Source organism: Remersonia thermophila, chromosome 5, assembly GCF_042764415.1.
Source record: "Remersonia thermophila strain ATCC 22073 chromosome 5, whole genome shotgun sequence".
In the NCBI taxonomy this organism is placed as follows: domain Eukaryota; kingdom Fungi; phylum Ascomycota; class Sordariomycetes; order Sordariales; family Chaetomiaceae; genus Remersonia; species Remersonia thermophila.
The window spans coordinates 1,234,905-1,248,112 of NC_092221.1; the positions used below are offsets into that span (position 1 = coordinate 1,234,905).

The 13,208-nt window shown below is 58.7% G+C and overlaps 2 protein-coding genes and 1 non-coding gene across 3 annotated transcripts; all 3 read left to right on the top strand.

Moving 5' to 3' along the window:
• Window positions 1-1,595: 1,595 nt before the first annotated feature.
• VTJ83DRAFT_5548 (uncharacterized protein) lies at window positions 1,596-2,804 on the top strand (the record flags this gene model as incomplete). Its single annotated transcript, XM_071012160.1, has 1 exon — window positions 1,596-2,804. One exon carries the CDS (start codon window positions 1,596-1,598, stop codon window positions 2,802-2,804), a length of 1,209 nt encoding a protein of 402 aa, XP_070864923.1.
• A 5,523-nt stretch (window positions 2,805-8,327) lies between these two features.
• On the top strand, window positions 8,328-8,407 carry VTJ83DRAFT_t116. Its single transcript has one exon. It is a non-coding gene; the product is annotated as a tRNA-Asp (tRNA).
• A 2,981-nt stretch (window positions 8,408-11,388) lies between these two features.
• VTJ83DRAFT_5549 (uncharacterized protein) lies at window positions 11,389-12,967 on the top strand (the record flags this gene model as incomplete). Its single annotated transcript, XM_071012161.1, has 2 exons — window positions 11,389-11,476; window positions 11,550-12,967. 2 exons carry the CDS (start codon window positions 11,389-11,391, stop codon window positions 12,965-12,967), a joined length of 1,506 nt encoding a protein of 501 aa, XP_070864924.1.
• Window positions 12,968-13,208: the final 241 nt, after the last annotated feature.

A 13,208-nucleotide genomic window follows, 5' to 3' on the forward strand; every position in this document is an offset into this window, starting at 1 on the left:
CGCCCAATCGGTCCCGTGTGGCACGCTCGACAAGGCCGTGTCGACGTGCTTCCAGTTCAAAGGCACCCCCGCAAGGCGAGGTTGCAGGTCGCACCAAGCACGGAGCGGCAGCGGGCCAATGGCCGGCCAGCTGCCGTCCCGGTCGCCGGGCGTAGCCTTGTTTTGCGAACGCAAAGCGGGCAGCCCAAGGTGCTGGAAGACGGACGAGATGCCACAGCACCGAGGCTGCTCCATTGTGCTACAAGTACATACTGCGTAGGCTATAGTAGTAGTTGGCACGTATGTAGAAACAGCGGGATCGCCTTTGGCCGTCGCCGAAACGGCTCTCCACCGCCGCGGATACGTGGTGTTAAGCCAGCCTGCCACATACGGCCCCAACATTCCATCCCCCGATGCACCGAGGGCACCTGATCATGCCATGCATCTGCTGTCAGTTACGCCCCTCTCCGTCAGCACAACGCCACGGCTCTGCCAATCACGCGCGTCTCTTGTTCAGAAACCGTGCTGCCAGCATCCGACGCTCGCCCCGCCGAGGGTGCGGAGGGTCCCGTCCTGAAGTGTTTTGTTGCGGCCGCCTTGTCCCACCCAAAGGGAAGCTCGCTGGAGGGTGGAACAAGGACGTTCTGGCCTGCAGGACACTTGTCACAGAGAGGCGGGAGCGCTGGACTTCCCTTCTTGGGTTAGCCGGGGCCACCGCCCAGCTTGCGTCGTTGACGTCGCGATGCTGCTTGAACCCCCACACTCGGCATCCGCTGATCCTGGGCGCATCCTGGTTCGTGCGCTCGCTGCCCAGGGGGGTCACCCCGGATTTCCCACAGCCAACCGCGCGCACTGTGTGCAGGTACTCGGAATAGTGCCAAGGGAACGAGACCCAAGCTCCCTCCACACTCCCCACCGCGACCGGACCACGCACACCTCAACGCGGGGCGGGAACGGGGGGGTTCCAAGGGGCGCTTGATCTCGCCCTACGCGGCTCGAGCCTCCACCGCCTCCCATGTTCACATCGGATGTACTGTACATGACACGACATGCTTCGGGAGAGAAGGCCAAAGATACAGTACCGCCCCAAGCCGTATGGCGGCGCTATCCTCGGCCTCGAGCCTGCAGCTGCGTCAATGGCCGCGCCATTGGGTCCGGACAGGGGTGGTTCGTTGAGGAAAAGGGGGTAAAAAATGTGAGAACAAGAAAAAGAAAACAGTCGCGGGTAGCCTTGGGCATCGAACCATGCCATGATCCTTGTCGGCCATTGACGATGACTGCCGGGAAACCCTGTCCAGGGAAATGCTCATGACCTCGTCCAGCCCGCTTCGCTCTACTGCTTCACTTCACTCGTCCAAGTATACAAATATCCTCCCCTCTCCCCCGTTCCTCCCCCCCATCTCAGTCTCTTGAATCGAACACTCTTCTCTACCACACCATCTTCCTCCTCTTCCTCCTCCTCCTCTTCTCCGTCCGTCACCATCACGAATACATAAATTCGTCGAGGTCTTGATTCGTTGGCCCTTTGTTCCATCAACAGTCCTCACTCACGTCTCCTCTCAAGACTTGACCAACGCACACACACAAACACACAAACAACACCACACCTTCACACCATGGCTCCCCACAACGACGCACCCTCCCCTAGCGGGAGCTACACCTCGGGCTTCAACCGCCTTCCTTCCACCTACCACCACCACTCTGTGCTTACCGAGGGCCTCATGGTGGACCACCTTTCCCCGTTGGAGCCTCACTCGCCCCTGAGCAGCTCCTTCAGCACCACCTCGGAGAGCTCCGACTTCCACCCTACCACCCGCCGCCGCCCGGATGGGATCCAGCGCCCTCTCATCGCGGGAGTCTACGTCCCCACCCTCTGCTTCTTTGAAGAAGGCACCGAGGACCTCGACGTCGAGACCATCGCGCGACACGCCGTGCGTCTCGCGAGGGCCGGCGTCGCCGGCATCGCTACCCAGGGCAGCAACGGCGAGGCGGTGCACCTTTCCCACTCGGAGCGGCGGCTTGTGACGTCGACCACCCGCCGGGCGCTGGACGCGGCCGGGTTCGCGCACATGCCCGTGATCGTTGGCTGCGGCGCGCAGAGCACGCGCGAGACCGTGCAGCTGTGCCGCGATGCGTGGGAGAGCGGCGGTGACTACGCCTTGGTGCTGCCGCCCAGCTACTACGCGAGCCTGTTCGCCCCGCAGATGGAAACGGTGGTCAAGTACTTCACCGAGGTCGCCGACGCGTCGCCGATCCCCATCATCATCTACAACTTCCCCGGCGCGGCCGGCGGCCTGGATCTCTCCTCGGACGTCATCATCAAGCTCTCTCAGCACCCCAACATCGTCGGCGTCAAGCTGACGTGCGGCAACACCGGCAAGCTCAACCGCATCGCCTCTGCCACGCGCGGCAGCAAGCCGACCGCCGCCGCTCCCCCTTCTTCCAACGCCGCCGCCCCCGCCGCCCAGGCCGCTCCCAGCTTCCTCGTCCTGGCCGGCTCGGCCGACTTCACCGTCCAGTCCATGGTCGCCGGCGGCCACGGCATCCTGGCGGGTCTCGCCAACATCGCTCCCCGCGCGTGCGTGAAGACGGTCGAGCTGTGCCAGGCTGGCCGCCTCGCCGAGGCGCAGGCGCTGCAGGAGGTGGTGGCGCGCGGCGACTGGACGGCGATCCAGGGCGGCGTGGTGGGTTCCAAGTCGGGCATGCAGGGCTGGATGGGCTACGGCGGCTACGCGAGGAGCCCGCTGCCGCGGCCGACGCCGGAGCAGGCCAAGCAGTGGAAGGAAGGGTTCCGCGAGCTGGTGTTGCTGGAGAAGACGCTCTGATTTCTTTTTCACCGAGTCCTTTTTTCTCCCTCTTTGAGCATGGTTTTTTTTCTCTCTCGTTTCCATCTCTGCTCTTCATTCGGTAACGATGATGCGAATGGCTGGCCGTCAGCGGCAAGAGAAAAGAAAAGAACAAGAACGAAAAAGCACACAAGAGACAGGCGACCACAGGAGCTGGGTTTTCGGCACGGGGCATGGGATTGCTTGGTTCAAGGTCCAAGTACAAGGCAGGCGTTATGTGGATGGAACAATAGGGGTTTACAACAAAAGGGGACAGACACAGCAAGGGATATTTTCATGGCGTTCGGGATCGAAAAACCATCATTCTGGGCTTTTTGAGGCCGCAGTTATAGTCTTTTTTAATACGCATCTCTCTTCGTCACAATAGCATCTCCCTTTTTAGGCCGCTCAGAACGTTACGAAAGTTTCTTGATTTCTCCGTCTGCTTGTATGTGACTTATAGTGTCTTGAAGTGACTGTTCTGAAGCACCAGAAGACAAACGGTGGCCTAAATCATCATCACCCTTTTCTCAAGGGTACCAGGCGGCAGTGCGCCTCGCCGGGAGGAGGGATGAGGTCGGCGCCGAGGGAGGGGAGGAGAAGGAGGAGGAGGAGGAGGAAGAGGATCCATGCGAACCTGCTAGTTACGCGGCAGCTTCGGCCTCGCGATGATCAACCCGGTAAAGCGGCCGAATCGTATCCCTGCAGCCCTCTGGGTACACTAGATGGGTAGCACTATAGCACCGCCGTCATCCTCGACGGCAGACGGCAGTCGAGCCCGTCGAAGTTCCGCTCCTTCGAACCCTGCCCGATCCTCTAGGCTCTTGGGCATCTCCAGCGCTGGGACATACTCTTTGGTGGCTTCCAAGTGGGAGAACGGGGTTCTCAGCTCCAGGTTCTCGGGGGGGTTGGCTCCTCTTGTGACTCGATCGCCACGTCCTTTTCACAAACGCCCGGTTCGCCGGAGGCCTTGCGCACCTGTCTCGGCGTCTGTTCCTGTCCAAAATCGGGGAGCCACCCAGGCGGCGACGGAGGAGGGGGCGGTCCCGCTTCCGGTTCCGGAACGTGGGCCGGGTGCGCCACGGCGGATTTCTGCATCAAAAGCTGGCTGTCGTCCGTCCTTCTGCATCCTCCTGCAGGCGTTGGGGGAGGAGGGGGGAATGCGGCCAAGGGAGGGGGGGCGGTGGACCGCACAGCCGGGTTGAAGCGTGTGGGATGCGACGGACAGACCCGAAGTTGGGGAACGATGACAGGCCCCCCACAACATGCCCCAACTGCCCCATCTGCGACCTCCTGTGTTAACCACCCCCCCTTGTTTTCTGCGGGCTGCGGCGGCAAATGTCTTGGCCTGATCTTCCATGTCCAGCTACTCTGTATGGCAGCCCACTCGGACCCCGGTGGTCCCTGGACTATTGTCGACGTCCTAGAGTTGACGAGCGGGGGTCCATGTACCGTAGGTGCTCGAGGTACTGTACATACCTAGCTTGGGCGCATCCCAACTAAGGCCGGTGTGGGTAGCACCATGCTGTGACCCTTGGAAGAAGAAGAAAATTCTTCCGTTCACGAGGCTTGCTGCCGGAAGTGGGTGTGGTGGTTTAGTCCCACGGCTGAAGGCGGCCCCGGCGTGCGTCGGACGTCGTTCGTTGTCTCCTCTCAACTGCCCACCCCAGGTTGGGTAGGAAGGAAGGGGAGGTTGAGGTCTGGGAACTACCTAGGTATACAGCCGGAGAACTCGGAATTTCAGCTTCCTCCTTGGGCGTTGCAACGATCTTAACTTGTCATCGGCCTCGTTAGGTTGGTCGACCTAACGCAGCTTGTTCTCCCCTATGTCTTACACGCACGTCGTCCCACGTACGCCCCCGGCCAACCCAAAGTCAACCGCCTCTAACGTCACGGTGTGAAATAGACCTCCATGCACGCTAGAGAGTCAGGCACAGACAGGCATAAGAATATCGAGGCTGGAAAACGTGGGAAAACTGCCGTTCTATCCCCAACAATCCCACGTTCGGCATGTATACCTCCTCCAAATTAAATCGTTCTCACTCATGAACTCATGACCAACAAAATGACTTGACCACAGCACTCCCCCCACCAAGAGCTGCCTCTCCAGCTTACGCCCATCAGATTGCCATGGTTCATTATCCTGCCTGTGTGATGCCCAATTTTCTGCAGCATTCCTGCTGTATGTCGCCTCGTCTAGCAATGTGCACCAGCTGTCTTTCTGACGGCTAAGCTGGGCACTTGACCACTTCTCCATGTTTTCCCAACAAAATCTCACAGCCAGCGGTCGTCTTCTTTGGGACAGCCTTAATAGAGCCGGTACCTTGTGTTTCGTTTCCGTCTCAAAAATGAGGGCGGGGGGAGGGGGGCGGTTAATGGTCATGAAGGAAGCTCAACGAGAAGCATGCACCAGAGCCTCGATAGTTCTCTCTCCTTCCCTCTCCCCTGCCTCTCGCTTACTTATTCTGGAGGAGCTCTCAGCGTGATGGTGAATGAGTATGCTGACGGCTTCGCCTCGCCGCCTGGATGGGTCATCGATTACCTCTTTTCTTGTCTACCGCCCAGCTTTGCCCCCACCAGGCAACTCCATCCTCCATCACCGGATATCACAGCATCTCCGTAGCCCTGCTGTGGGCCGGGGGGGGGGGGGGGGGGTGCGAGCATTCCCCCACCGAATCCTTCATTCCTCCTCTAGTTGTCGGCGTCAAATCCGGCATTGCCAAAAATTACGCGGTAGGCGCCCTCGAGGAGGCTCACATCTACACCCCCCTGGGCTCGAGGTGGCTTTCATCAACGCGGTAGATCCCGCTCAGAGAGCCCCCTCCATCCCCCCACCCCCCGTGCCAACCATCCCCAACATATTTCGCAAGCAGTGACCTCTACATCCTCATCCTATCCAAACACGTCAGGCGTCTGACGGGGTAGATAGCCTCTCTCGGTACTTTTGCACTATGGGTAGGTAGGTACCGATACATACCCCCTCCCCACGGCCCTGCTTCTTCCCAAACCGGTTGATATCCCTGAGTTGGCGGTGATGGTTAACAAGCAGGTAAGTATTCATGCCGTCCCTCACAGTGCGTGGAACGGTGTTGTCCATGTAGACGGTGCCTCTATCACGGGCTGCTGTCCACACAGAGCATACCTGCCTGACACGTCAACCATCCCGGCAAGTCGTCAGCTGATCGATTAATCATCCGTCAAGAAGATCCTTCGCACGTGCCACTCTTTCGGGGAGGGAGAACAGGTCTTGCAGCTCACGGGGCTCCTGGCTGACGTCACGTCCCTGCAGCAAGTTCCCGCTGCTCGGGCAGCAGGAAGAGCAAGCGACTACGACTACCCTCCACACCTCCGGCCTGAACATCCCGCCCCGGCTCGGAACCCGCGGGCGGCGTGGCCCGAACGGGGCCAGCCAATATCATTCTGTCGCCTTCTGTCAACGCCACCCACCGTAAGCGTTCCGTGCCGGGTGGCAGGCAAATTCTCGTCCTTCTCCGGGGCCATCACCGCAACCGCCGCCTCATGCTGCGGCTTGTCCTGCGATGGGATTGTCTCAGCCGCCCTGCCGCCTCGGGGAGGACGTGGTGATCTGCCCGAGGCATCAAGGTGTTCTCGGTGCTGCGAGCTGTTGCGTTGCCCCCGAGAAACTGCGTTTGATGGCGATCAGGACGGCACGTTTCCAACTCGAGAAGCTGAGAGACATTGTCTTGTTGCCTCTTCTTGGCACCCTGGTCCAAATGCCGACGGCGTCGAGATGTTGGTCGCCGCGAAGCCCAGTCGGAAACTCCAACGTCGAAACGCGTCAAACTTTTCTGACCTCCTTTGGAACCCGCAGAGATGGCCCTGGACCGTGTGTCAGGACCTCCAAACAGTGAGGGGTGGTGTTGTCAGGCGTCAATCCCCTCCTGTCGTGTCACCCACCATCGACCACGTTCTCTCCTCGCCTCCTTTTGGGGTCTTCATTGGGGTTTCAATGTGCTTGATTTCCGGGGAGCACGAGTATGTTGTCCAGGTCAGCCAATATCCGGGGTTTGTGTAACGCAGGTATTGTCTAAGGTGAAAATTCCTGATGATGGGGGTCAGATGGTGAGAGTGCTTGAGTGGCGTCGCGGCTCATGGATTAGGTCTGGTCCTTGGAGAGAACTGATGGGGATCCATCACCATGGCTGCGTGAGATGGTGGGCAACACAATGCTGTATGTGAGCACATGAAGAAGCTATAGGCTTTGTGTAACGAGCCTCAGGGCTGCGTTGTGCGACGGGACGAGGGCAGAGGCATGGTCCTGGTCTTCGTGACTAATTTGCTCATAACATGGGAACTCAAGCGGCACTTTGTGGCAATGGTAGAAAGCATGATTCATCCGGTGTATCCGAGGACTGCCTCATCTCGATGCTGCCACGTTGTCTTGGGTGCTCCTAAGACGATGGGAACCATGTCCCTACAAGATGACTCCAGGGGTGCCTAGCGGGGACAGTTGGCATGTCACCTATTCTCGCAAAAAAGGGTTCTTCTGGATAAGCAGGCCAGTAGGGACCAAAGCAGGTGAGGGGGTGAGGGTCGTGATGAACCATCGGTCGTCGGTTGACGATGGCTTGGGCACTGTATCAAAATACCAGCTACACGGGAACAAAACAGCGTTGCGGTTGGGAGTCAGGTGTTGACTTGGGGTCTTTGATTAATTTCTTTCCGCCGTGCTTGTCCAGCGAATCTCTGATTATTACCTCTAGGCACCAAACCATTCATCGAAAGGCGGTGATACCTTGTTGCCTGCTGGGCGGGCGTGTAAATTCCACTGCCATGAGAGGGTGGACCAGGCGGGAGCCTTGATATATCAAAACGACCACAAAGGCTCATCGTCCCCTGTCCGATTGCCATCATGTAGGAGGAAGGGCCGCAAAGAATTGCGTTGCAAGAATCAGAGCATGGTGGATGAACCTACTCAGCAAGACACTCCGTAAGCGACGGCAAGCGTCATCAGATCTATCAGCTACACCCACTCGCCTAGCCCGGCGGCCAACGGGCACTGAAACATCCAGGACGGTGATCTCCCCGATGTGAAGGGGCAGGCAGGCGTGAAGGGCCAGAGATCAAAAAACATGACCATCGGAACTCGGGGAAACAGAGGACACAATGCCAAAGAGACATCATGACAATACAAGACTGCCCTGGCAATGATAATGCTCGATCTTGGTGAGTCCCATGCCTGGGAGATGGAGAATCCGGTAACAGCGCAGCGTTGAGTCTGCGAGCTTGTTCTGAGCATCAAGATAGCGTATGAAAGGCGGCAATCTCACAAACTTGCTGAAGAGCCAAGGCTCTTCCCATCCCGTCGAGGTCAATTGAATAATTAATAGAGATGAGAAGGTTGCAAACCAGCCTTGGACGGAGTGCTCGAACCAAGCGTTAACTTCAGGCGCTGGATGTGACGAACTCGTTTCCGGCGTCAGTGGAGTCGGCAGGTTTATGTAGCAGTGACGGGACAACCTTGCCAACCAACCGGCTACGGTGGATGACCACATCCACAATTCTTCCGTAGTATAGTGGTTAGTATGTGAGCTTGTCATTGAACAACGCTCGAGACCCGGGTTCAATTCCCGGCGGGAGAGCCACTTCTTTTGCTTTTGTTTTTTTTACCTACACCCTTTTGCCACCCCCAAGCAGCTGATTCATTTGCGTTTCAATAGCCTGTCGGTTTTTTCTTCTCTCGCACTGCGAAGAGAGTCGTCTCCATTCTGCGAGTCATGTCTCTTCATCCCATCGTCCTGAACCCTGAAACGCAACACGATGCCTGAAACCAAGGTCCTCCATTCATTCTTTGGATATGCAAGGGGAATTGCAATATTCAATCGAACCATCACGGACGGTCCCTTGTCGCGATTTTCCCTTTCAATCTAGGTAGGTGCTCAACCCTCGAAAAAAGTCCGGGCGCCCATCTGAGCAGAAACGTCATCGACCGGCCGACTTGTACGGCGGGCCAGCACCGGAGCTGCCGACCTGAGGTGGCCCAGGCCAAGCCAACCGGCCGATTAGTTGATCTTGTGGAATATCTTTATTTTTGATCACGCTTCCATCGGATCCAGGCACCAGCGGCAGTTTGCCCCCATGTAGTTCAGGGGCATGGATGGGCGATGCCAAAGATAGCAAAGCTCTCGACGCTCGCGCCGGCTGACTTGCAGACGCCGCATTATGACCCCGTATTGCTTACTTACGTTGGGGCGAGCGTGCGCTATAACTAGTACATACATCGTTACACGCGACCGGGACTAGTTGCACACATTCATTGCACAGCACGCTAGCCAAGGTGGTGGACATGATCATGGGCGTCGTGTGGGGCGCGGCGTGGGGTTCATCTTCAACGTTCGGCATCAACGCGGCGGACATGGCGTGAACACCTATTGCTTTTGAACCCCACGGTGGATACAAACCTCGTGGAAGTCATCGGTCATCCGGGCTGGCCTAGCGTAGTGTGGTGTATGGTATGGATGTAAAGGCGCGCTCCATTGACCAGGGCCTCACGAGAAAAAAGAGAACCGAGGGGGCCTTCAAAGGGTGTTGGGGGTCGAGCACCGAGCAAGGCCCTGCTGGCTGGTGATTGTTTGCCCTGTTCACTTGTGTTGCGTGCTGCTGCTCGGGACTTTTTTTTTCGTCACGCTGCGGATGGAACGTTGCTTTTTGTGTCTGGAAAGTACTGCGTACATAGACGAGGGCTACACGCCCCTTTTTGTGCTCGCCGTCGTCGTTGGGGGTGCGATTACGCGAGAATGCGAGCGGAAGGCGGCGGAAGGACGAGCTTGAAACGTCGCTTGCAGGGAGTAACCTATCTCGTCGGGGTGCAGAACGGATGATACCTCGCGACAGCGGAGGTCCTGTTGTTCCTGTTGTGTTGAGACAAATCCAAGGCTTTTCCTAACCAGGAAACGTCGTCGCATCCAACGGGGACGCCCTCCTGTTTCAGGGGCTAAGCGACCCCAGAGGTGGAGTTTGACGTCTCAGTCTTGATTGGCCCGCCTTGCGCAGCCCCGGCGTTTCGGGCGTGGAAGAGGCTGGCCAGTGAGGCCTGCAACTCAAGACATGGATTCGTTTTGTGGTTGAAGAAAGTCCACAGCCGCGGGCCATAGGGCGGGAGCAAGCGGATCGGCGGCATGGAGGGACGAATCCTGGGGTCGGCTTTGCTTCGCCGAGGCCGCTCCTGCGACGCGAGGGCGGGCCAGAGTCGGAGGAGTCATGGCAAACAAGATGACACTACCTGGGCAGCAGCCAGCGGGAAAAAAAACAGAATGACAAAAGGCCTCTTTGTGAACTTCGCTCGGGCCTCATGGGTCCCACTCCCAGGTTGAGAGTGAGGTGACAACGGTGGCTCTGGACCAACTACCCGGCCGAAGAAGTTGCAGATGGGAAATGAGGGCCAAGCCAACCAACACGCATCGGGGCCTGAGCGCCCGAGCCCAGGCTAGGGCTGGCACGCTGCGGCTGTGATCCGACAGAGCCAACGAGAGCCTCCTGCGGGCCCGAGCGGGCGACTCAGGAAAAGAAGCACAGCCTACCTAACTGCCGTTACAGCGCCACGATCCCCCCGCTCTCGCCACGGCGTTAGTTACTACACGTGGATCGGATGGGAGGCCAAGATGCGCGTACGTACGAGACAAATCGCATTCTGCGGCTGGACGCAGTTGTTACCTGTCAACCCGGACACGGCGCGCCTACAAAGATAGGTACGGCGTTGCCCTGCGTCCCCATGGTTATCAGCAGGCTCGCTCATGGCGAATGGAGCATCCCCGAGTCTTTCATTTTGTTCCTGTCATTGCGCAGAAGGTTAGGGAGGATCTTTTGGCCCGACTATTGAACGCACGATCGAGTCGGATGTCTGCTGGAGGCAATGCATGCCCTGGCACCCCTACGGTTTGCCAAGACCCAGTCATGCATCGACGGCGATGGGATGGGACATCTGCAACAGCCCGTCCCAGCATAACTATGGTCCAGGAACAGCGCAGGCCAGGCCACAGGTGGGCTGGGTGGGTGAAACGACGCTTAGTGATTGGGCCGCGGGCGACAGACCCAGGGTGCCCCTCGGCGGCTTTGGCGGGTACGGGTCATCCTTGCGGAAGGGCAGGGGCGCGGCGTGGACGACAGGGGGCAGGGACCGTACCTAGCGGAGGAGGACCTAGACCACGCAGGTAACACGAGTCTCCCTGCCATTCCTCGGGTCTGACACCCACTGGAAGGAGGGGGGGGGGGGGGGTGACTTTTGATAGAAAGAGGTCGTGGGCCCAGGATGACCGAGTTCTTGTTGATTTATCTCGTCCTCCCTCTCTCTTCCATCATCCGATACACTTCTTAGGTTTCTTGAAACCAGGCGTTGCTGGTCAGTTTCACCGCCCGGGGTTTCTGTTGTCTCGTGGCATATACGATCGCTACTTCAGTCTCTCGTTCATAGCCTCACTTGGCCTTTCTGATACGACTTGTTGTTTGCAGCCTACACTCATTCAAGGCTCTTTTTTCCCCCAGACTTTTCTTTCTCTCACAACCAACAAACCTAGTCACAACACAAAATATCCCATACCAGGCAACAAGAACTCGGCAAGGAAAAATGCTCTCCAAGATCGTCAAGTCCGTGGCCTTCGCCGCCACTCTGGTTTCGGCCCAGACCTTTACCGACTGCGATCCCACCAAGCGCAGTAGGTCAAGCCCGCTCCAAGGACGTCCAGGCTAGTGTTCCGGTGCCGGTTGCTGATATCCTTCTCTCTCCAGGTGACTGCCCCAACCCCAAGGCCGTTGGCGCCGATGTGATTGAGATCGACTTCCGCCAGGGCCCCAACAGCTTCTTCACCACCGCTGCTGGCACCACCCTCGACTACGACGAAAACCTCGGCGCCATCTTCTCCATCAGCAACGAGCACCAGGCCCCCACCATCAGCAGCACCAGGTACATCTTCTTCGGCCAGGTAGATGTGGTGCTGCGTGCCTCGCCCGGCAAGGGCATCGTCAGCAGCTTCGTGCTGCAGTCGGACGATCTGGACGAGATTGACTGGGAGTGGCTGGGCTACGACAACGCCAGGGTCCAGCACAACTACTTCAGCAAGGGCTGCACCCTGAACTACAACCGCGGCGGTTACGCGACCGTCAGCGACCCCATCGGCACCTTCCACACCTACAGCATCCGCTGGACCGCCGAGAAGCTCGAGTGGCTCATTGATGGCACCGTCGTTCGCACCCTCGTGAACCACGCGGGCCTGAAGGGCTGCGACGGCTACCCCCAGAGCCCCATGCAGATCAAGCTCGGCAACTGGGTCGCCGGCAAGGAGGGTACTTCCCAGGGTACCATCGACTGGGCCGGTGGTCTCGCTGACTTCACCAATGGTCCCTATCTCGGCTACTACCAGTCGATCCGTATTCAGGACTTCATGGGTGGCCAGGGCGCCCAGAATGCCACCGAGTACCAGTGGACCGACCGTAGCGGCAAGTGGCAGAGCGTCAAGGTGGTCTACAACCCCGAGATTGCCGAGACCCCCGCATCCGCCACCAGCACCACTTCGTCTGAGGCTGCCACCACCACCACCTCGTCCGAGGCTGTGAGCACCACTTCGTCTGAGGCTGCTACCACGACCGAGTCCGAAGCTGCTACCACGACCGAGTCCGAGGCTGCCGCCACGACCGAGTCTGAGGCTGCCACCACTACCGACTCTGAGGCTGCCACCACCACCGACTCTGATGCTGTCACCACTACCGACTCTGATGCTGCCACCACCACTGAGTCCGTCGATACGAGCATCCCCGCCTCCTTTGGCGTGAGCACCACCACCGACTCTGATGCTGCCACCGCCACCGAGTCCGTCGACACGGGCATCCCCGCATCCTTCGACGTGAGCGCCACTGCTTCGTGTGATGTCAGGTGCACTGCTGGGTCCGAGGACTCGACCGCCACATCCGTCGACGTGAACTTCCCTACGTCCTTCGCCACTGTGACCAAGGGCGTTAGCACCGCTTCGGACGCCGCTACCCCTGACTCGTCCCTCGCTATCGTTGTCCCCACGAACACCGCCGGCCAGGGAGCTGCCACCGGGACCGGGGCGGCTGCTTTCCCCATTGTTACTGCCGCCGCTCCCCGTGCTGGCGTCAACGTGGCCGCTGTCGCCGTCGCCGCCCTTCTTGGCTACCTCGCCCTCTGAAGTCAGGCTTGAGCCGATGAGCCGGCGTTTTGGTCACGGTCGCACCGTGGTGTTTTTTCTCTGCTTCTTGACCGATGCTATTCTTGCATCTTCCGCACACTCCTTTTAGCCAGGCTTCCTTGCTCTGTCTCGAGCTAGCCTCTGGAGCAGCAACGGATCATGGCGCTCTTCTTGCCCGATTACCTTTTATTTTAATGCCGGTCGCCACGTAGAGAGGACCCCGACAAGACGCAGCTCATGT